General features: G+C 47.2%; 2 protein-coding genes and 1 long non-coding RNA gene across 8 annotated transcripts in view; 2 read left to right on the top strand and 1 right to left on the bottom strand.

The window, feature by feature from the left end:
- The window catches only part of LOC6902021 (uncharacterized), a 99,743-nt gene extending 78,922 nt beyond the window's left edge, over positions 1 to 20,821 (top strand). Inside the window, exons 6-10 of one of the 3 annotated variants that reach the window (XR_004470173.1) lie at positions 19,207 to 19,499; positions 19,567 to 19,863; positions 19,931 to 20,227; positions 20,295 to 20,597; positions 20,665 to 20,821. This is a non-coding gene — a long non-coding RNA (uncharacterized lncRNA). The remainder of the gene's footprint in view (positions 1 to 19,206; positions 19,500 to 19,566; positions 19,864 to 19,930; positions 20,228 to 20,294; positions 20,598 to 20,664) is intronic. The other 2 variants (XR_004470172.1, XR_004470175.1) reach the window with 2 other exon arrangements.
- On the bottom strand, positions 4,032 to 11,368 carry LIMK1 (LIM domain kinase 1). Of its 4 annotated transcripts, XM_015185579.2 has the most exons (7): positions 11,240 to 11,368; positions 11,064 to 11,186; positions 9,444 to 10,103; positions 9,203 to 9,292; positions 7,835 to 9,113; positions 6,136 to 7,744; positions 4,032 to 5,626 (listed from the first exon to the last, which is right to left on the bottom strand). In XM_015185579.2, exons 3-7 carry the CDS (start codon positions 10,055 to 10,057, stop codon positions 5,310 to 5,312), a joined length of 3,909 nt encoding a protein of 1,302 aa, XP_015041065.2. In that variant the 5' UTR covers positions 10,058 to 10,103; positions 11,064 to 11,186; positions 11,240 to 11,368; the 3' UTR covers positions 4,032 to 5,309. The 4 variants fall into 4 exon arrangements, with proteins under 4 accessions (XP_015041065.2, XP_033239346.1, XP_001355371.3 ...); XM_033383455.1 differs by having other exon boundaries at positions 11,064 to 11,297; XM_001355335.4 differs by lacking the exons at positions 11,064 to 11,186; positions 11,240 to 11,368 and adding an exon at positions 10,509 to 10,950.
- On the top strand, positions 13,516 to 16,359 carry LOC4815448 (mitochondrial potassium channel ATP-binding subunit). The gene is made up of 5 exons (XM_001355336.4): positions 13,516 to 13,692; positions 13,829 to 14,216; positions 14,287 to 15,303; positions 15,382 to 15,987; positions 16,051 to 16,359. The coding sequence occupies exons 1-5, from the start codon at positions 13,643 to 13,645 to the stop codon at positions 16,219 to 16,221; spliced, it is 2,232 nt and encodes a 743-aa protein (XP_001355372.3). The 5' UTR covers positions 13,516 to 13,642; the 3' UTR covers positions 16,222 to 16,359.
- Positions 20,822 to 24,435: the final 3,614 nt, after the last annotated feature.

The following is a 24,435-nucleotide window of genomic DNA, read 5'->3' as shown; positions in this document are numbered from 1 at the left end:
GGACAACAGTCACAACGGGACAGGCAAGCTATATAAAACGCATGCAAGGTTCTCCACACCCTTTTGCCCAACATACCGAGATTGTTGTGGAAATGTACAATATAAAAAATATAGATGAGGTATGGAGTATGGAAATTTCAATGCTCTATGTTACTTGCTCTAATTGCTACTTGCGTTACAAGGTATCCCTATTCTATGATATCCTGTTTTTCCAGGGTACAACTAGCAAGCTGCGAAGCTCTACCTCGTTCCCCTTATTCCCTGCAACATACATAACCGAAGGGAGATACTCTCTCGAACGTAAAAATAATCTCTCTCTCTCGCTCTTTTGTGTGAGGCAATGGTTTGAGCGTGATTTTGGTATGAGTGCCTTTTTCATACAAAACCACGGTCGAACTAAGCCAACGCAATTATAATCTAACTCTGACTTGTGCGTCTTTTCCCTACTAAATGGATGCGGATGGATTTAAGATTATTGAATAACCTATACCCTATACCTATACCCTTTTTGCTTTAGTTCAACTTCTGTTCAAACGGTATTTTCAAAGGTATTTTGACGTCACAATCGCTCTTCTTGGTCCTAGATGTGGATTGTATACATGTAATATGTACACATATACATACGTATGTACATAGTGTTGGTCTGACGGGGGGGGTGGTTGGATAAACAGTTGCGTACGTGCGAGCACGTCATAGGCAACAAAAAAAAAACAGTCTGAAAGTTTGCCTCGATATTAAGATACCCATTACTCAGTTTATGTACATATGTATATACAAAAAAAATGTATAAATGAAAATTTTAGCTGCAATGGGAACGAGAGACAAAACATTGATTTTCTTTATGTTATCTATCTATTGATGGGGATCAAGGTAATATGAAAAGAGGAAGAATGTAATATGCCTTTTGTACTACAAAAGTACTAGGTATAAAAAGAGCTGGGCAGGGCTCCCAATGATGCACTCAATTCCAACAAAATAGCGAAGGGGCACGTTTCATGTTGGTGTTTTTTGTGGGTGTGCGTTCGTGTCATGGGATACAACAGGCAAAGTGTGTATACGTATATGTATGTGCTTTCATATTCTGTGTATGTATACATGGACAAAGCGAAAGGTGGACGATGGGGGGAGGCTGTTAAAGGGACACGCCACTCTTTGGTATCGATACACGAATGTAGACCTTGAATATGTCATTGCATGCATGCGCTGTCGTCTCTCTCTCTCTCTCTCTCCCTCGCAGCGAACAGCTGATTTAGCAGTACTTGGCACTGTTAATGAAATTAAAAGCAGAGCAGAACTTTTGGGAGCGTTGCGCCACGCTCTGTGCTGTATATGAGGATGATGGAGCCAGGAAAAAGGAAGTGAAGTGAAAATGTGTGTTTTCCTCCATTGCGCATGTTTACGAACTGCAATGATTTCCATTGTACAACGTTGGCAGCAGTGCCAATCTCTCTCTCTCTCTCTCTCTGCTTGTGTGTGTGTGTGTGTGTGTGTGTATGCATTGTCCTGGGCTGTTGGCCTGGCCTTTATCGATCCGTTTGAACCATGGTCTGGGACAAATTCCAGGATGGATACAACCTGTCGTGCTGTGTGGCATGTACATACATACATATACCACCCCACGCACATACATACATATGTATGTACAACCCGCCCATACCTATGTGAGTGAATTTGCGTGGGTGTTCTGTGCGTGTGCGCGCTTCAAGAAGCTTCCTGGAAGAGTGCAATGCGTAACGCAGACAGATACACACGACACGTCTCGACCTCGTAACGGTTATAACGGCTTGGGTTGTGGGCGGATGCGTAGCTGCGTTCTTTTGATACCCTTTGCAGAGGGTATTCCAATTTCGAACGACCTATTTAATTCGAATTTTAAAACATTTGATGTTTCCGCTACGGTTTTTGTTTCGCTATAACAACACCCGGCCTTTATATCTCGCTCTCCTCCGCCCGAAGGCGAACACTGCACGAGGAAGAGTGTGTGTGTGTGTGAGTAGGAGAGAGAGTCAGCGCGCGGAAGGGGGGCGTAGCTACGTAGGGAAAGACCCCTCGAGTGTGGTGGCCTACCAGTCCCAGGGGTCCCGCACTCTGACCAGCAAACCTTAAATTTTACTACTAGCGAAAAAATCTCCAACAACTTATTTTAATGCATACAGGTATATTCCCGACAACTTTCTGTGGAATTGCAATCGTGACATATGTATTTTTATAATTTTTTCCGGAAATTAAACGTTGGGATCTGGTATCATAATCATGGTAGTGCAAAGCCAGGGAAACCTCTATTTAATGTGGTATAGATCTGATCTATTTTTTAAAGCAAAGCGAAAAAGAACAGTAAAGAAAATGTTTAATTAGTTAGTTAGTATTTAGTGTCTGATAGTGTTATAGTTAGTGTCTGATGACCGGAAACAAATGTATAAAATTACTATTTTTATAGAGTACTTACTAAACACAATAATAATTTAATTAAAGAAACGTTTTACTGGTTTAAGGGAGGTGCAAAAAATATTTATTTTTCTAAAGCCATAACTTTTTTTGACCAAAAAACGTTGTTAGAAAAGTGACACGCATTTCAAAGTAAATATTCGGATGCAATTGTCTCCAACATTTCCCTAAAATTTATAGCCTACTTCCTCCGGAAATAAAAAAGTCATGAACTTTAAACCAATTTTGCAGGGAAATAATGAGAGATAAGATATATTTACAGAAATGTAACTATTTCATACAGTTCCAGTAACAGCTGCACAATCTAAATTACAAATAATAAAAAACTATTTAAGAATTAGTATGGGCCAATATCGACTCAGATATCTATCGCTAATAGCAAACAGAAAATAAAGCAGCATCTACTTTAGATTTGAGCCAAATAATTGATAATTTTGCGGAAAGTAAGGCAAGGAAACGGTTGTAAAAATAGGTTTTGATTTTCTTTAGTGTGCAATTAAGTGTGTTAAATATTTACCGACATTATTAATCCATAAAGCTCACACAGAACCCATTAAATTATAAAGTATCTGACTTTAGCTAAACCACGGGGCATGGGCACGGCAAATGGATTTGTTCCTTCTGGCTATATTAATGATCCGATCGAGAAGGGTGCCATGCGTAACGCCAGACGCACATTTCATGTAACGAGCTCGTAGCAGTGCATAACGACTAGGCTGGGGTTCTAGGCGGATGCGTCTGCGCTGCGGGGGTCCTGTGTGATGAGTAACTGTTTTTTGTATACCCTTCGCGGTCGTACATCGAAATGTAACTAACTTTCTCTCCCTCTGCCTTTGCCCCTGTATCCCACTGGAGTCCAGGGTATCTCTTTGTCGAGGCGGCCCTAGTCTATGCTGGCACAGTGCTTACGTGTATATACGAGCATATGCACCATCTGTTTAGGCACCCACGCAATGGATAAATTATTCAACGATTATAAAGTGCGTTTCTGCATTTGCTTTTTTTTTATTAAGTTTACAATTTTTTCCTTTTTTTAATAACAGAAAAAAAAAATTAATTCGAATGAGGAGGGAATGCTGGAATGTTGTGGGGGTGGTGGAGGGTGCTGGCGTTGCATTTTCTTCCACAATTAAACATAATAATTATCAACTGCGTTTGTACATACATACATATAATATATAAAAATATCCACAAATATTTTGTATTTTCATTAAATACTAGATAAAGTTTTTAGTCAAACATTGAGTGGCGCGAGTGTGCGTGTGTGTGTGCAGCAACTTTTATACTGTATAACACTTGTAAGAAAGTTGCAGTGCACGCACTTGAGTGTTACATGGCAATACGAACGTTAGAAGGCATTCTGTTTAGTGTGTGCTACAACTGTTAGGCTGCATACCAATCGTATAACAGTTTTAGCACACACTTGCAATCACTTTAGTGTTCTATGTATGTCTGTATGGCAATTGAAACATTAGCGATCATTGTACTGTGATACTGTCATACCGTATACCACAACACACACACACACACACACAAGAGTGTTATATGGCAAGAAGCTATATATTAATTGCAAGCGTTTTATAATGTATAGTTCAAGTACAGTATAAAAGTTTCTTTATCTTTCTTCAACAGCATTAAGTAATATACATATGTTTCTTTGTGTGTTGCGTATGGGAGTGTGCTTATGTGGGTGTATAACAGTTAGCAATGTGCGTGTTTGTGTGTGTGTGCCTTAAGATCTAGAGATGCATTCTTTGAGCAAAAGTTTTCGCATATACATATGTATGTACAAACATATATACATACATATGTAGTACATAGAGTAAATATCGCATATAGTACATAATAGTATTATTATACATTTAAGTTAGACTTTTGTTTCTCAATAAAAAATGCTATTAGTTATTGTTCATGGAGAATCGATCGATAAATACTAAATTAGATTTAAGCACTAACATGGAATACAAGTACATACATATATGTACACACACATATACATATGTACATTCATATATCATATATAGTTTTATATGGAATTATCATATTGTATTACATATATATAAAAATACACATTTTAACCACAATTTTCTAATAAAATTCATTTCCTTAATGTCTTTTTTCTTCTCTTTTGTGGGGTGGGTTTTCTTCTCTCCATAAATCCCGCTCGATCCCAGGATTCCATCATATTGTATCACTGGGCATGGCACAAGTTTACGTTTCTTCTCTTCTCCTCGCTCTCGCTAACCGGTTAAATCGTGTACAATGGTAATTGCTTAGCAGTTTATACTATACTTAGTAAATGAGTGGCTTTTGTTTCATGTTTCGTTCGGGGTTAGTCGGTTAGTAACAGTCGGGTCGGAGGAGCCTGTTACCGAATCTTAAATACTAGCATTAGTTGTTCTGTTTTTGGCGTTATATTCAATTCTAAATATAACATTATACAATTGATTTTATTACACGATAAATTTGTAAATATTGCAACATGAATTTGTTTCGCTTTTGCGCAGGCACTTAACCTTCGTTATGATTCGGATCCATAGTGGTAGAACAGTTGACGGTTTTGATTGAGCATAACTGTTAGACGCGATACCCAGCTTCCTCTCTCGATCTTTTCGCTTTTCGCTTTTCGCTGGTCGATACTTTTCTTCAATTTTGATGGTCGATTTTGTTTTTTGTTGGAATGTGTTGTTTGGTGTTCGTTTGTCTTGTGCGTATAACAGTTGCCTACTGTGTGTTATACCAGTTGGACCATGTACATATGTTACTGTGTACAACTCCGCCTTACTGTTTATAACAGCTTTCCGGAGTTTCATAGCTATAACAGTTTACCCCCTTCCTCTCCCAGTATAACAGCTGTATGACAGCTAGCAACGCGTATTGAAATGGTTGCGCACCGGCGGTGGCGGCGGTGCCCTCCTGCGTCTCTCTACGGCGGCGGCTCCTGCACCTGCCGCGCCGGCCGACCCGGACCGGCCATGACCATTGCTGACTGCCGCCAATGCGTGCGCTACACCTCCAGCGCCGGCACCGGCGCCTGTTGTCGCTGCCTCCTCGCGCATTTTTTGCTTCTGGTCGCTGAGCAGTGCCCCCAGACGATGCACCTTCTCCGGACTGAGGATATTCAGGCGGGTCGTCTTCGACGATTGCTGTTGCTGATGTGGCTGTTGATGGACGGGAACCACTGCAGAGAAGGAACAGAAAGATATGCAAAAGATTGAATAAGAGTTTGTTTCCAATAAGCGAACGGACAACGCAAATATACGTAAGCGCCGGAGATCGTATCAAAGCCGATGACTGCCGCATGCTCTCTCTTTCTGTCTTTTCCCCATCACTATCTCCACTTTGCTCGCACTAGTCATGAGAGGTGGACAAATAATAGTTATAATGTTAATTCTTGCACTTCGTTTATCCTCTTTCCACCTTATGACCTATTTTATACGTCTCGCTCTCTTCTCACTAGAACAGCAGCCGTTACATCTCGCGTGGTATCCCAAGAGTCTGAACAGAAAATGTGGTTGCTCTAGCCCCTGAGGACGGACAGACAGACATGGCTATATTGCCTCGGCTATTCTTGCTGATCAAGAACTAATATACTATATATACTAATATAAACGCTTTCTTCTGGGTGGTATCGAGAGAGAGAGAGAGACAGAAAGAGAAAGTTGCTCAATCTTCAATATCTGGTCATACCGTTGCTCAGGCGCTGGGCCGTGGCCGCCGTGTGCCTCTGGGCCAAATGCTTGCTGGGTGATCCAGGCCGGGGCCGAGTGGGCGACGCATTGCTATGGCTGGGGGGCGTCGTGTGTGGCGGCTGTGCATGCGAACGACTGAAGGGACCTTTGGGCGGCTTCGTCTTGTGGCTGCCCATAGGCAGGCGCTGGCTGCCGTTGGACCGTTGGGCCAGCAGGGGGACCATGGGGACCAGGGGGAGCGTCAGTTTGTGTTTCTTGGGCAGGCAATCCCGAGGAGCAGTGGCTGTTCCTGTTCCAGGACTGTTGCCACTGAAATTTGGAAGGATGAAAGCCGGAGATCTGGACGAAGCTTCAGCCGAGAGGCCGTGCACTTCGACGGCGCTACTGCTGTTAGTGGCCTTGCTCCGTTTGGGTGCCGTTGTTGGCGTCTGCTTGCTATGTCCGGTCGTGCTCGTGGCCAGATTTTCGAGAGATTCGGCTTGCTGGAGCTGCTGCTGTGTCGCTGGCGTTGGATTACGGCGCCCAAAGATGGGCGTCTGATTAATGCGCTGGGTGCGTGGCGGCGGCGGGGGACAGTTGCCGTTGAGCCCGGCGGCGGCCGCCTCATGCTCCAGCCTCTGGAACATCTTCAGGGCCACCGGCGGTGTCTTGAAAAAGTTTCGCACGGAGTTCTGCGATGGACTTTTATTGCGATGGCTAGCTTCCTCCAGGTGTTCGAACTTGCTGAGGCGCTGGTGCAGTCGCGTCCGCATATCATCGACGGCCATGAGAGGTCCAGACTCTGGGCCTGAGGCTTGTGGCGGGGGCACCGCAGTTTCTGACTCCTTGGGCGGGATCTCTGGCAGTGTGGGAGTGGGAGCATTCACCTCGTGGTAATTGAGACTCGTGTCGCAACTGGAGTCCACATCCGAGTAGTTGTTTAGGTCGCGCACGTCGTGCAACTGCAGCTCCGCGCCGGGACGCAGATCGACGAGGTAGCCCTTCTCCCCGAAGGGCCGGCACTTCTTCAGGGCCTGCTTGAGGACCCGCTCCGTCGAATGGGTCTCCGGGGTGACATTGCGCCGCTCCTCCTGGGCGCCCAGGAAGCGCTGCCGACGACGGGCACGCATGCTGTCCCGCAGCCGCTCGCCGCTTGGTGAGAAATCCTTTCCCAGATGCGGGGACTTGGGTATCTCCGGCGAACGGATCAACAGATTCTCTTTTTCCTTCTCCTGATTCGAGGGCGAAGAATCCTCTACGTCCGCATCGATGTCTGGAGTCTTGGCCGCCTTAGCGACCACATCGAGATTGTCCAGACTGCGCTGGGAGGTGGGCGACAGGGCATCCTCCGAGCTGAGGTAGTTCTCGTGAAAGTTCTCGATCTCGTGCAGCAGGCGGACGGGCGGCAGTCGCTCGGTGGTCAAATGGTGGCGCAGCTGCTCCAGCCACACGTGCAGAGTCTCGAAGCTGGGTCGCATGTCCGGATTGAGATCGCAGCAGACGAACGCCACCTTGATAAAGGCCTCCGGACAGCTAGAGCAGAACTTCTCGCGGAACTCCTGCTGATTGAGGCTGAAGTCTGAGTTCCGGGGCATGAAATCGGGATCCGCTTCCACGCGTCCAATGATCTGCAAAAGGACGATATTATCAAAAATAGAACAGAATGAAATAGAATAGAATAGTATTCTCTCCAAGGGGGACCTTCGGGACTTTCTTACCTCACAGAGCATTATGCCAAAGGAGAATACATCCACCTTCTCGTCGTACTTGAGGCCCTTCATCATCTCCGGGGCCATCCAATAGGGATTGCCCACCACCGTGTAGCGTTGCCTTCGCTGTCGGCTCTTGCTTCGCCTCAGAGTGCTGCTCGGCGACATGGCATCGCTGCCAGTTACAGCTCCTCCAGCAGTAGCAGCAGTAGTTACAGGTGGGCCACCGTGTGGCAACCGCGGTGCATCCACACTTCGGGCGAGACCAAAGTCGGCCACAATCACAGAACGATCCTCGCGCACCAGGCAGTTCATCGAGTTGAGGTCCCGGTGTATGATGTTCATCGAATGGAGGTAACTCATTCCGCAGGCAATGTCCCGTGCAAGGCAGACGCGCTGCGGCCAGCTGAGGGACTCGCTGGAGTCGTGTATGAGCTCCTTGAGGCACCCCCCGGCCACGTACTCGGTGACCATGTGCAGCTTCTTGTCCTTGTACAGTACTCCGATAAACTTGAGCACATGCTGGTGGTCCAGCAGCCGGAGCACGGCCACCTCCTTGATGAAGTTGCGCTGTGCCTCCTCGTCGGCGCGGTGCAGCTCCTTGAGGACCATCACTTCGCCGCTGAGGCGGTGTGTCACCTTGAACACCTTCCCGAAGAAACCCTCGCCCAGCTTCTCGCCTATGACCAGATCCGAGGCACGGAAAATGCGCTGCGGTTTCTGCACGACGCGGCAGCTCTGCGTGCGCGACAGGTCGTACAGCTGCGGATGGGCCGAGTGCTGTTGGGCCGTATGCTGGTCATCTAGCAGCTTGGACATGCTCGAGCAGCGCTCCTTATCCTTGAATTGCGTCATGTGTGCAGTTGCCGTTGCTGCTTCTGCCTCTGCTGCTGGCACTGCTGCTGGCACGGCTGCTGCTGGTTTCGTTATCGTTGTCGAGGAAGTGGCATTTGTGGCCTGGCGCAGTTTCCTTGCCTTGGCGCTCTGCTCGGCCCCAGTCCCAGATGATTTGTAGAGACGCTCTCGCTCTCGCCCTCCCACCTCTACGCTGGAGGCCGATGTACTGAGCGGCAGGACCAGTGTGGAGGCGGAGCAGGCTCTCTGTATATCCGCCTGGCTGCAGGATCGGCACACCTGCACCGGATCATGCTCCACCGTGAGCTGGAGCATCTTTTCGTTGCTCCGGATCAGCTTGTCGATCTGCTCCACCGAAGAGTCGCTCACCGGCGTTCCATTCACCTCCAGGATGCGGTCCCCAATATGCAGATTCGTCAGATTCACATCGATCCTTGGGGATAAAGAGACGACAGGGGGGGTTAGAGGGGGGGTGATCGTATAGGGTGATGGGGGTGATGGGCATGGGCCTATAGATTTTACCTATAGATTGCACCGCAGCAATGATCCGCCACGGAGCTTAGCCACGCGAAGGCGTGCTCGCCCATGCGGCCGTAAAAATTACAAATTAAACTTTTTGTCGTCATGTCCAAGCATGTGTTAGATAGAGATGGACAGATGAAAGTTAGAAAGAAACAGAGACAGAGGAGCCACAGAACCAGATCAAGGATTAATAAAGGCGGATGGGCTAGGATTTACGAATGGAGTGAGGGAGAAACCTTACTCTGTAATCCGAACGGAGGGACAGCCATCGTCCAGGGACACGCCATCCACACGGAGTCCGGGCGTGGCATCCTTGGGTATCTCGACAAGGCGTATGGAATGCATCGGCTTGCCGGCTGTCGTTATCCGTGCCTTGGCATCCGCCGGCATCGGCTGGCACGATCTCTTCCCGTAACAGTGGCCGCAGTAGAGCTTCGATCGTTCCACCAGTGCATAGGACTCGCCCTCGCCGATAAAGGAGCCGCAGGCCGTACAGCAGAAGCACTCCGGATGGAATTTGTGCTCGCCAGCGACCATAACGGGTCCGGTTATCACTGCCGTGCACTGCTGGCAGGCATCCCCAAATCGCGCGTAGTAGTCCTCGCGACAGTATAGTAGACCCTCGCGCTCAAAGTACCAGTTGTGCAGGTGGCTGTCGCACACGGAACAGCGAAAGCAGTCGCAGTGCCACTGCTGCCCGAGAGCCATCACAATCGGTGCCTCCTCCTGGTGGGGCAGCAGCTGGTCGTGACAGTGTCCGCACTGTGACATCGCTGATCCTCCTGCTCCTGCGCCTGCTTCGCGGGCTGATGCACCATTGCCCCCTCGGTGGCGCTGGTGCTGCTGCTGATGCATGGAATGTGGAATGTTATGTATCTTCTTGCGCCCGATTACGTTAGCACTGCAATAGAAAGAGACAGACAGTGAGTGAAGGAGAGACACAATAAATTCTAGGTTTTTTTCTTCGGGGTGGTGGGCAACATTGACCGTGAAAATTCATGAATGTGTATGTTGATGCAACATTTTACCGCATTTCAACATTTGCATATTTATGTATGTGTTGGTACGCCTATACGAATGACTGCATTCTGCATTTAAAATGGCACAACACTTTACAGCTGTGTGCTGCCGCAAGGTAACTGTAGTTGTTGTGTGCATATTGCTATCTCGTTTTCGTCCCCAACTCGAGGAAAATGACGAATGCGCCTCTAAATACAAAATTGAAAAGCACAAACAACGAACGCACAGTGGTTGAAATACTGGTAATAGTGTCTCTGTGGAATCGAGTGTGTGCATAAATACATACATGTATATACTGGCATTGGTAGCCACTCGTAGTCAGTCACAGGTAATTAATGCCTAATCCAGATGAAAACTATTGTAGATTTGTAGATTACTGGTGGGGGTAACAGTAAATATTTAACTTTTTTGCTGCTCAATCCCGACACATGTATGTATACTTGGGCTTAGTAATTTATTACACACATCACTTGATTGATTAATATAAGGGCAGCCACTTGATCGCTCGAATTAGTATATTTTTGTGTGTGTGTGTTTTGTGTGCAGGCCAATTGGAAAAGCCATGCATTCCACTGTGCAAAGTCATTACCACACATACACATGCACGTGTACAGGTGCTGCACACAAGTGATAGAAAATGTGTGTGGGGGAACGGGAACAACACAATAGCACAGCGAACTTAGCCATGGAACAATACTAATGCTTCATCTTCTTTTTTTGTTGTTGTTTTAAACAACTTTTGCTAGCATGAGCGTCTATTGTTTCTAATAATATATACAGTCTCACACACACACCTTACATAATTGTTCGTATGTATTGGTTCTGCTGTGTATTTACGCACATTTCACATTTGTTGGTATTCTTCGTTTAGTTGATTGCCTCGGCTTTGATTTGAATCCTGGAATCCAGTTAACATTGTAGGTTTGCTGCCGCGCGCGTTGGTGGGGGAGTTTGAGGGCTTGGGCTATAATTTATAATAATATAATCGACACAAACAAGAAAAACAAAAAAACAAACCAAAAATGAAACTAGTGATGACAGATAGAGATGGTACACTGCTCAAACTGAGTACACAAGTCCCGATATATTTCTAATGGGCTGTTTACACTAGGGATATATCATGCGTTTTTGCGTCTTGTCGGAGACGCAGTTTTTTTTTCATGGCATACGCATAAACGCGTAGGGATGGCCAAAAGAACCGTCTTTTTCGACGGCAGGTGCGTATATTTGAAATATTCGATTCCTCTTGCATTTTCTTCCCATATGCGGCACCCAGTAAAAAATTATATTTCGACGCGTTAAAGTTATTGCTGAGGGAAAAGGTTCAATTATATATATAATCCTTAAAACAGATAGTGTCATTAGTGATTAGTCATTTTAGTGAAGCCGTTAGGCCGTAACGACACTGCTTGATATATAGAAGAAGAACATCGAAAGTTCTCATGGCTCTACAGCTGAAAATAATATATAAATATGAGCATCAATTATCTTTCATAATATTTATATATTCGAAATTTAGTTCCTTCCCTGGTCATCAAACAAATCAATCAGCTATTCTCCAGACGCACAACCATCATCTGCCAATTTAAATGCCTATTTACGTCATGACGTTCGATATTGATATCGATGGGAAACGCACGGTTGTGAGAAGACGCTATAGAGTAACGAAATATTTTTAATGTCACGAGTTTCATCAGTGTACATCACTGAGTAATTTTTAAAGGTACATTAAAGAACTAAGGGTATAGAAACATTAATACGCTGTTTTTTTTTTTTTTTAATTTTCACTCGAAAGTCGTACTCATGTGTCCATCACGTGTCATCATTTATTCAAATAGATTGTCTTTAAATCCTTTTCACTTTCAAACAATTTCTATTTGGCGCGCACATCTCGTATCCAGTCGATAGTATCGATAACCGAACTTGTATCGGGTAAGGACTGATTCTCGTTACATACTTTTAAATTATTTACTTAAATTACTGACATTTGGTGATGATGAACCTGCATTTCCCAATCATTGACCAGGTGAACCCACCGGGAAATGTACGTGTTTTTCATATTCTGGAGCTGCAGATTCAGAATGTTATTCGGCGAAAATTTGACCTTGGATGGTATACCATTCAGGCCACTTTTATATTCTAAAGCTGGAGACATTCGGGCAGTCGCTTAGGGTGAATATGCTGCAAATTTCGGGGAATATTAACACAACACATCCGGACTTTCTGTCGCGGCCGCTTTCTGCCATAATTAATTAATAAATAATAATAAATTAAATACATGAGAAATCTACATTTAGAATTTTGAATGCCCGCCAATTGGTGAACAGACGCACCGAATACTACCTAAAGTGGAAGGTCCACCCACAGAGATTTCGAAAATCTTAGCTGGAAGCAGTAGATGGCAGGACTAGCCGAAGGCCTGTTGTACGAGTGGCATCGCACCGCTTCATCCCGAACGCAGGCTTCGTCTACTAACACAACGCCACGGAGTTCAAGAAATCGGTCCACCTGGGCAGCAAGTGGAAAAGATTTGGTTGCGGAGGTTTAAGTGCGCTTCGAGGAGAAGACTTGGTTGCCGAGATGTAAGTGCGCTCCGAGAGGCGAGGGTGGCGGAAGATGAGGTACACTTCCAAAGGGAAGTAAGGATGGCGGGAGCTGTTGGTGGTTACTGCCGATGCTTACCACTCCACTGGCCGGAGCCGAACTGATGGTGACCGCTCTGGTGGCGCCCGTTTTACCGTTGGCAAAATTCAATTTGTATGGGCCAGACTCATGTGCCGAGAAAACACCCGCAATTTTGTCAACATTCTGCACACCCTAGGGAATAGGATACTATTGCGGAAATTGTTGTCATTTCAGGCTTAAATAAATGCAGAAACTAGTCTCTGTTTAAAAGGTATGCAGTTACTCGTCTTCTTGCAGAGACCAAGAATAGGTATCGGGATTGAGGTATATATACGATATATATAAGAAGCATATGCATGAATAGGTCAAAAACCTTTCCATCCAAGAAAAAGTCATTATTAGTTACTTTTTAAAGCAGCTTGGAAAACAGAAATAGGGTATACAAATGACCCATACTCATAACAGATATGATACCTGTTGACCAGCAATAATGAGGTAACATTCCATACACACTTACGTTTCATGCCGTTCTTTGACTTTATTTGTTTAAACCTTGTTTTGGAAAAAATTCAATAAAAGCAAGGACTAAAAACTAACCAATCTTGTACAATTTAACTTGAACAATTCGTCATTATATTTACGGTATATTTTGAAAATGAGACGGTATATTTTGGTATATTTCTGAGGGCCAGTCACACTGCTCAAGGTACGATCTGAATCGCTATCGATGCACAGGTGGTATTATTTTGTTTGTTGCATCTATAAGTGAAGCGAGAGACGAACCGAGGCCACCAGATGCTACGCTTACTCTTATCCAACTGCAGCCGCCGCAGTGACCCGCTCAGGTAAATGGCGTCACCCGCCATGACTGCGATAGAGTAGAGCGCCTGTCCAAAGGTTGCCTCGTGCGTGCTCGAGCCAGCCCCTTATGTCATCATAATCAGCTTTTATCTTTCGTTATTTATTGATTATTGTTTACAGTCGATGCCACCTGCTGCCACACCTGCCACTGCCACTACCACTGCCCCGGCGGGAGCTGAGCACCCGCCTCCAGAATGCCACACGCCTCCTGCGACAGCAAATCAGAAAGGATGTCCGGCCAACGCCTCCTCCGAGCACAACTAACGTCACCCGCCTGCTACAGACCACACGCGCCCTTCTATTTGGCGGTAGCAGCCTTGCCCTGGGCCTAGGGGCACGCAGCTGGTGGGGGGCAGGGCGGTTGTCCGTACACTGCGAGGGCAGCCGCCTGGCGGGAATGATGCAGCACACCCTGACGTCGGAGGAGGAAGAGGACCACAAGTTTGACTGGCAGCGCCTCTGGTCGTACCTGGAGCCACATCTGTGGGAGCTGATCGGCGCAATAGTCGTGAGTAGTGTAGTGCTCCAGTTCCAGGTGTGACCAACGTTGTTCACTCCAATTATATTCCCATGTCCAGGCAGCCCTCATAGTGGCCTTTATCAACATACGCATACCTAATATCCTGGGCGATCTGGTGAACACGCTGGCTCGCTATGGCAACACCTATGTGATGGACCCCATCCACAACTCGTTTGTGCGGGACGTGAGCAAGCCGGCGACCAATTTGCTCAGCTTGTACATGCTCCAGTCGGGGTTCACGTTTGTGTACATCTACCTGTTGAGCCGTGTGGGGGAGCAGGTGGCGGCCAGGATGCGCCAGGATCTGTTCAAGCAGATCGTGCTGCAGGATATTGCCTTCTTTGACGAGAACCGTACGGGGGAGCTGGTCAATCGGCTCACCGCCGACGTGCAGGACTTCAAGACCTCCTTCAAGCAATTCATTGCCCAGGGACTCCGCAGCTCAGCCCAGCTGATCGGCGGCAGCATCTCCCTGTTCCTCATCTCGCCCCACATGGCCGCCATCGCCCTGGCCAGCGTCCCATGCGTGGTCATGTTCATGTCCTATCTGGGCCGCCAGCTGCGCTCCCTCAGTAAGAGCTCACAGGCCCAGGCGGAGCGGGCAACAGGCGTCTGCGAGGAGGCCCTCTCCAACATTCGGACGGTCCGCTCCAGTGCTTGCGAGTACAGCGAAATGCAGCTCTTCGAGGCGGAGACGAACAAGGCCGCCCGCCTCGCGCAGGAGCTGGGCTATGGAATTGCCGTCTTCCAAGGCCTAACCAACTTCTTCCTGAACACCCTAGTGCTGTCCACGCTGTTCATGGGCGGCCACCTGATGTCCACCGAGAGCCTCACGCCCGGTGCCCTGATGGCCTTCCTCGTGGCCTCACAGGGCGTTCAGCGATCCCTGTCGCAGGGATCCATACTCCTGGGCACCATGATCCGCGGCATGACCGCCGGCAGCCGGGTGTTCGAGTTCCTCTCGCTGGAGCCGGAGGTGGACCTGCTGCGTGGCTATGTCATACCCCAGGAGCGACTCCATGGAGAGATACGGTTCGAGAACGTCTCCTTTGCCTACCCCATGAGGCCAGACCATGTGAGTATCTGTCCCATCCAATTATATATACAATTCAGTTAAAACCCAAAATGAATTAATTCTTTAACTCTCCATCAGATTGTACTCAAGGACTTCACATTGACGCTGCGCCCCGGCCAGACGGTGGCCCTGGTGGGGGCCAGTGGATCGGGCAAATCAACGATAGCCGCTCTGGTAGAGCGCTTCTACGAGCCGACCTCCGGCAACATCAAGCTGGACGGGTACAAGCTGTCGGACATATCGCCCTACTGGCTGCGGGCCAACGTTCTGGGGTTCATCGAACAGCAGCCAATACTGTTTGGTACCTCGATCCTCGAGAATATCCGCTACGGGAAGCCGGAGTCCGGCGAGCAGGATGTCTTTGAGGCGTCCAAGCTGTCGCAATCGCATGACTTTGTGACGGCTCTGCCGGACGGCTATAGCACGCATGTGGGCGAGCGCGGAACCCAGCTGAGCGGTGGACAGCGGCAACGCATCGCCATTGCGCGGGCCCTGCTCAAGAATCCGCGAGTCCTTATACTGGATGAGGCGACGAGTGCTTTGGACGCCACCAGCGAGGCGGAAGTGCAGAAGGCCCTCGACACGGCCGTGCAGAACCGCACCACTCTGGTGATAGCCCACCGTCTTTCCACCATCAGGAATGCGGATCTAATTGTGGTCCTCGACCAGGGACACATTGTGGAGGTGAGTCCAACGACACTATCAATAGCTGGATACCCCTTTTGATACCCTCTCCTCTCCTCACAGTCGGGCAGGCATGGCGAGCTGATGGCCAAACGGGGCCTCTACTACGCACTGGTGCGCCAGCAGGAGCGACGCGACATCCAAGACCAGCAGCAGGAGCAGCATGCCGTGGAGGAGCCTGCTGCCACAAAGCAGGCGGAGGAAGAGGGAAGGCCGAGCACGGCCAAAGGCTGAACTGAACGACAAGAAAATGATTCCCCGTACATTTAATTTATGAAATTGTTAATGTTTTTTAATTCCAATTGACCAACAAAAACCCTGGCACGAGACGCTTACGATAAGTTTACAATAAAAAAAACGCTGAAGACAGTATTGTTTTTGTTACCAAAAAAAACACAAGGTTTTTCATATATTCGTCGATTATTAAGGTTTAATTAATCATTAAAATATTTAATGTTTTTCAAAAATAGTTTCGGAAAACAGTTAACGGAATGTGTGCCCTTTGAGTGTCACCAGTGAGACCGCGGATTTATCGTTAAAATATACCGTCCGACCTTCAAAAATATACCGTAAATATACTGACGAATTCAAGTTCTATTTTACATATTCCTCGATTTTTATATTCCGTGGAATATTACTAGCTAGATAGAACATTTAGCCATGCCCGACACGGCCACGCAAGAGGAGACCGAGAGCAGCAGAGATGACGGTAAGCCCCGGAAGCTGGGCGAGGATGAAAGCGACGAGCTCGAGGAAAATTTCGGCTACAACGCGTACTCGCGCTGGTTGAGGGTCCGGAAAGTGGTCCCGCCAGAATCCGGCGTTGAGAACGTCGGCTCCACCTCAGCCGGCAGCATCTCCCCGATAGCCGCGGCGCAATCACCCCGCTAACGATCCCCGGTCTTGGAGGAGATCGGCGAGGGGAGCAAGGTGCTGGCTTCGAGGAGGGAGAGGACCCCCCGGTACCCGAGGACGAAATAGTGGGAGAGAACCCGCAGGCGCCGCCCTTGTAGGCCCAGGGGCTACCAGATCAACAGTCGGCCGACAAGGAAAACAGCGACACTTACCCAGCCGACCTGGACTCCTTGGAAGAGGTAAACGACGTCTTCATGGACCTGGCGCAAGGCGACGTGGGCGAATTATTGGTACCCTTCCGAGAGGTGCCCGAACTGCACGATGTCAAGTAGAAGCAGGTCTGGCCAATCGCAACAGAGGGACGGCGCGTCGATACCGCGGATCGTCGCATACCCACCAGCCTGCTCGAGAGAATTCGGGCTCGAGAGCTCGCAATGAGGGAACCAGGATCCCGAACCAAGACGCTGGAGACCCCCGAAGGCCAGCAATTTCGGGTCACCCTCAGCCGAAAGGGCGTCAGCATTTCGTCGCGTCCTCCCCAGCAGTAAAAGGGGAATGTAGGACGCGGGCTATCCCCTTCACAAAACAACAGCAGATCAAGAAGTTTTCCAACGTTAATTTTTATAGTTTATGTTTTTCTTCTTTTTCCCAGGAGGGACGGCTCGAAGGGCCCTGATTTTGTTATAATAATCCGTAGGAAGCTTGGCCCTTGTTAGCTCTAAGTCCTGTACAGAAACCCCCATTATAATAATCCATAGACTTACGGAAAGAACCCAACGGCGAGTTTTCATTTAAATTAATAGGGAGGTAGCACCGGAACGAGATTCCGCGGACACAACGAGGAGCATCACCAAGCAAACCAAGCAAGCCTCCAAAGCCTCCAAAGCCTCCCGAGCCTGCTGTTTACGCAAAACAAAAGTCAAAAGATAAAATTACATTAATTATTGTGCGGGGGAAAGAGAGAGAAACGCTAGAGATGGTATCGTGTATCCGAATTATCGCGACGCAGGATACCATACCAATGGAATATTGGCATTCCTAACAGAGACAATCCAACACGATTCTATCACGATTGATCCTTTACCCCTTTGGCAACTTCAAAAGGCGGTGCAACTACTGCCCCATCAAGTGGCCCGTGTGACAACAGCAGAAGGCTGAGCGCTTGAGACGAGAGTTCTCCCACACGATTGCATTTTTTGTAATCTTTAAAGAGTGGATCGGAATCAGTTCTTCGATAATCGGTATTTAATCTGTCAGATATCGTGCCCTTCAAACACACATCGTGCCATGTCGTGCTGTGCCGTGTCGCCTCGTGACTCCACCTCTAATACTCATATGCATATGCACCCCAGTGCGAAAGAGAAAGCCTGAGAGTAGTGAGCCCTTCGGACAGAGATAGTGCGAAACTAACAGCGAGAGGGAGACGCTGGACCATTTGGACATCAGAGAGTACTCCTATTTCAGTAGAAAGAGGTAAGAGGTAAGAGGTAGGAGAGGCCAGGGGCAGGATTCCACCATGGAATCGAGAGGGCACTAGGGACACTCGCAGAAACGGCAACAGTCGAGAGTATTTAACTAACCGCATTCTGTGGAGCCTTCAACAATTTCCAGCGATTAGCACTAATCTTTTATCGATTCGATTCGATTCGCTTCGCCAACTTCGATCTCCAACTGCGACAACTGAGACATGTTCATATAGTAGGCTGTGAAATCGAACAAAATCATAGACAAAATTTGGTATGGAAAATATTTTGGGAAATATTCATTCGGTCCCCAGGCCTGGACTGGGGAGCATCAAAATTTCCAGTGTTCTGTTTTCTGTTCTGTTTAGTGAAAAAAATTAAATCAAACAAATTTTAAAAAAGTGAAAAATAATTTCCGGACTATTAAAAAAAAAAATAATCAAACAAAAATAAACTAAATTACACTAAAAATGATTCTCAAAATAAGTACGCGGAAAAATCAAAAACTCAGCCGAGGCTCTTCAACGATTTTAATCTTTCGGTTTTCTCCTGCCTCCCCTGTAGGATACAGGATCCGCTGATCCTTGTTTCTGTACAGGCCTGTTCCACAGATGGATGAAAGGAGATGAAGATACCTCCAGGCACCCACACCCACACCACCACACCACCACACCGCAAGCACACATTCGCAATCGAACTCGAACTCGTCAGCTTTTGCACAACTATACTATTGCAGGATGGAACCGGCCGAAGGCACAGGGGATGGCATCCTGGACAAGAGCTTCATTGGGCAGATAAACCAAGAAGCAAACTATAAGCAGCCTCTACCATGGTGTGAGTCGGGACCTAATTAGGATTTGAATTGGATTGAATTAATCCTTCTCTACTTTTCCATTTACAGATTGAAGGCTCTGCTGTCGATGCCATCGGCACAGGATCCGCTGATCCTTGTTTCTGTACAGGCCTTTTGCACAGATGGATGAAAGGAGAGGAAGATACCTCCAGGCACCCACACCACCACACCACCACACTGCACGCACACATTCGCAATCGAGCTCGAACTCGTCAACGCTTTTGCACAACTATACTATTGCAGGATGGAACCGGCCGAAAGCACAGGGGATGGCATCCTGGACAAGAGCTTCATTGGGCAGATAAACCAAGAAGCAAACTATAAGCAGCCTCTACCTTGGTGTGAGTCGGGACCTAATTAGGATTTGAATTGGATTGAATTAATCCTTCTCTACTTTTCCATTTACAGATTGAAGGCTCTGCTGTCGATGCCATCGGCACAGGATCCGCTGATCCTTGTTTCTGTACAGGCCTTTTGCACAGATGGATGAAAGGAGAGGAAGATACCTCCAGGCACCCACACCCACACCACCATACCACCACACCGCAAGCACACATTCGCAATCGAACTCGAACTCGTCAGCTTTTGCACAACTATACTATTGCAGGATGGAACCGGCCGAAAGCACAGGGGATGGCATCCTGGACAAGAGCTTCATTGGGCAGATAAACCAAGAAGCAAACTATAAGCAGCCTCTACCTTGGTGTGAGTCGGGACCTAATTAGGATTTGAATTGGATTGAATTAATCCTTCTCTACTTTTCCATTTACAGATTGAAGGCTCTGCTGTCGATGGTATCGGCACAGGATCCGTTGATCCGTGTTTCTGTACAGGCCTGTTCCACAGATGGATGAAAGGAGATGAAGATACCTCCAGGCACCCACACCCACACCCACACCACCACACCGCACGCACACATTCGCAATCGAGCTCGAACTCGTCAACGCTTTTGCACAACTATACTATTGCAGGATGGAACCGGCCGAAAGCACAGGGGATGGCATCCTGGACAAGAGCTTCATTGGGCAGATAAACCAAGAAGCAAACTATAAGCAGCCTCTACCATGGTGTGAGTCGGGACCTAATTAGGATTTGAATTGGATTGAATTAATCCTTCTCTACTTTTCCATTTACAGATTGAAGGCTCTGCTGTCGATGCCATCGGCACAGGATCCGCTGATCCTTGTTTCTGTACAGGCCTCTTCCACAGATGGATGAAAGGAGAGGAAGATACCTCCAGGCACCCACACCCACACCACCACACCACCACACCGCAAGCACACATTCGCAATCGAACTCGAACTCGAACTCGTCAACTTTTGCACAACTATACTATTGCAGGATGGAACCGGCTGAAGGCACAGGGGATGGCATCCTGGACAAGAGCTTCATTGGGCAGATAAACCAAGAAGCAAACTATAAGCAGCCTCTACCTTGGTGTGAGTCGGGACCTAATTAGGATTTGAATTGGATTGAATTAATCCTTCTCTACTTTTCCATTTACAGATTGAAGGCTCTGCTGTCGATGGCATCGGCACTCGACACTGTGGGCTCTGGTCTCGGCTCTGAATATTGTGGATCACATTAAGAAACAGAACAACAAATCAACACGGATTATTGCCAGCACAGAACACCAATCGACACATTTTATCGACTTTGTTTATAGCAAATGGTTAAGATCATTAAAAATTTGATTTAATTAACCATCCATCGATTGTTTTCTTTGATTGTGATTCGTGTGATTCTCCTTTGTGGCAGGGCACAAGAGCATTTGCCGCCTGCAGATTCCTCTGGAGGCTGGAAACTGGAAGCTCTGTGAAGGCCGTCGCCGCAGATCTCATTGCCTCCACGATTCCCTCCTGCATTCCTCTCGCTGCAAAAATCTCTGCAAATCACATTCCTTTCGGGAGTTAAACAAATTTCAATAAAATGAATTTCAAGTGGCAGACAGACAGACTTTTCCATGCCTGCTGCCTGCTGCTTTGATAAAAATTTCTCAGGGTTTACTGAGTTACAATATGATAAAAATCTAGATATGAGGGGCATTTCACTCAAACTCTGGAAGGCGATGGAAATTGCAATGCTATAATCGTATTCGTATTCCAATATTCCTCAGAGTTCGAAACATAATCTCATGTTTATCGTCTATCATGCGGTAGTGTTTTCTCATCTTTCAATTCATCTGAATTCGCTCATTTGTTCGATTGTGAGAAGTGTTTCTCTGATGAACGAACCCATCCACTGGCCAGTGGGCCTTGCATTTCGGTTCGTTCCCCAAGAGTTCCCCATCCCCTTGCCTCTTTCCACATCAATCCCTTAGTAGTCTCAACATCCGTCGTTTGATTGTGTAGCTACTTGGGCAGTGGTTTCCTCGATCTTCTTCCTTTGCCGCATGCCTGACAAACTACAGAACTGACATTAGCAGGATCCTAATGTGTGCAAATTATGAGGCAGTCAAAATCTCGTCCTCATGCTCGCCCTGTGCGTTCGGATTCTGGTCATAATGTTAAAAATAAATTTCCGCTTACACGGTCATCCCACATCCTACATCCATATTCCTGTTGAGCGGAAATTGATGTTTGGCCATAAGGACCTCCTCTATTGAGGAGGACTCCGAGAGGCAGGAGGGGGAGGCACCAGAATGGATAACCATTTTTAATGAATTTGAACTTGAAACCGAATGCAATGCAGCAGATAGCTGCTGCTGCTGATGCTGCCTCCCTTTTGTTGCACAAAAGCTGGTTGCCACAGAAACCTCCGCTCCGAGCCGCGCCGCGCCGCTCCGTGCAGTGCCGTGCAGTACCGTGTTCTCCGTCTCAAAGCGATGGGAAAGGCAAGGCAGATTGATAATGGCGGTTGCCTGTGCGCTAGCCAGTGGCAGGAGTAGGGGTTCGGGGTGGGGGCATGGGGCAGGCTGCCACTGGGGGACTTGTTAGGGTTCGTTGGTTCTTCGCTGGAGCTATTCTTGTGTTGTGTGTGCAACAGGGGCAATAGGGTGTGCGGCAAATAATGAAAAACTGTTCGACTCTCTGTCTCTGGAATGTCGTCTGCTGAATTTTGTTGCCGCAGCAACGAGATTTTTATGCCAACTTTAATGAAAAAAATACAAAAACAAATACAAATACAACTACAAATAAATGAAAGGAGGTATCCTTATGGAGATGTACGCGTGAGAAGGGGGGCCAGACAGACACAGACATAGAACAGCGAGAGAGAGCAGAGAGTTGATGAGATGAGCAAATGTCTGCCTAAAGACTAATGCTGATGTAGAACAACAGCACCTCCTCCTTGGACTCCTTTCACTCCTTCTAATCCTTCTGCTGCTACTGCTTTCTCCTGTGGGATTGATAGGATATCGCTCAGTTCTGAAAATATACCTATAAATATACAATGCCACCTCCATCCTGTACCTGCACTAAGCATCAGCCTTGGATTTGGCAACTTTCCCAAACGAATTTAGGCCATAAAAGTGACAGTTCTCCGCCTTCCGTCAATCGAAAGTTGGCGCTTGCCTCAGTCACATCTAAGCGATTTCAATCCCTGTGTACTATCTGTGGCCTACGAGTATCATTGCAGAACAGACCCGTCAGCCCCAGCCCGCATTCTCCATCCTGCCTTCCAGCCAGACAAAGCGGCGTATGAGTGATATCTAAGCTGCGGCTCCTCCTCAGCCTCTCCTCTGCCTCTGGCGTTTCATTCGGAGTTTCAGAGAGAACGCGGGTGGCGGTGGCAGAGGTCCTAAGTTATTGAAATATACAAAAACCAACACACACACACACACACACATACACATACAAATAGAGGACACAGAGCCTTTGTGTGCGGTGGAGTTTTGCTCACTTTTCTTTCTACTTTCAGTTTTTATACCCGATACTCAAAATGAGTATTGGGGTATATTAGATTTGTGGATGTGGTGGATGTGTGTAACGTCCAGAAGGAATCCTTTCCGACCCCATAAAGTATATATATTCTCGATCAGCACCAATAGCCGAGTCGATTGAGCCCCCATGTCTGTCTGTCCGTCTATCCGTCCGTCCGTCCGTCTGTCCGTCCCCTTCAGCGCCTAGTGCTCAAAGACTATAAGAGCTAGAGCAACGATGTTTTGGATCCAGACTTCTGTGATATGTCATTGCTACAAGAATAATTCAAAACTTTGCCCCGCCCACTTCCGCCCCCACAAAGGGAGAAAATCTGTGGCATCCACAATTTCAACGATACGAGAAAACTAAAAACGCAGAATCGTAGAAGATGACTATATCTTCTAGAGTGCAAAATCTGAACCAGATCGTATAATTATTATAGCCAGAATCAAGAAAACATTTCATTCTTTCTCGCTCTGTCTTTCTCTAACACACAGCTTTCATGGTCGGTTTCGCCAATTGCAAAATATGAGTTCAAGGATCTCAGAACCCATAAGAGCTAGAGCAACCAAATTTGGTATCCACACTCCTTTGATATCGGACCTTGACAGTTTTGTGTCCAAATTTCGCCACACCCCCTTCCGCCCCCGCAAAGAACGAAAATCTGGGGCATCCACAAATCTCAGAGACTATTAAGGCTAGAGTAACCAAATTTGGTATACGCACTTCTGTTAGATCTCACTATTAAACGTATATCTCAGAATTTCCCCCCACCCCCTTCCGCCCCCACAAAGGACGAAAATCTGTTGCATCCACAATATTGCAGATTCGAGAAAACTAAAAACGCAGAATCATAGAGAATGACCATATCTATCAGATTGCTGAGTCTGGATCAGATCAGATAATTTTTATAGCCAACAGGAACAAATCAATTTGCAGTGGCTACGCAGCGCCCGACGTCACGCACAGAATGATTTTCTGTCTATCTCGCACGCACTCTTTGTCGTTTCGATTAATAGTAGCGCCGTCTGCCGGAGGAGAGCCATACTGACTAAGTATCGGGTATAAATGTAGAGTTGCGGTGTCCGCAGCAACTCACAACGTTCCCCCTCGTTCTTTATTACAAAGGAAAATAACATAGAAGATGAAGAGTAGTTTCTTCTGCAATGAAGTCAAATAAATTGTGTGCTCATTTTTTTATGAAATGATCATCAAACCCAAAATTGAGTATACGTGTATGCCCTCGGATTGATTGTTAACAAAAACGTAACAAACACCCAAGCTATTGGTCAGACGGTTAAGTGTTGCACTGCAGCCAGCTTAAATGTCCGCGCTATAGTCTGCGATCAGGCAGCAGTAAGCACGGCGGCTCTTGAGAAAATAGACCGTGAAAGATTGATCAGTCCGCCAGTCCCTC

This window comes from Drosophila pseudoobscura, chromosome X (genome assembly GCF_009870125.1).
Source record: "Drosophila pseudoobscura strain MV-25-SWS-2005 chromosome X, UCI_Dpse_MV25, whole genome shotgun sequence".
NCBI classification, from domain to species: domain Eukaryota; kingdom Metazoa; phylum Arthropoda; class Insecta; order Diptera; family Drosophilidae; genus Drosophila; species Drosophila pseudoobscura.
The sequence above is the reverse complement of the archived record's forward strand: the minus strand, read 5'-3'. Positions and strand labels throughout refer to the sequence as shown.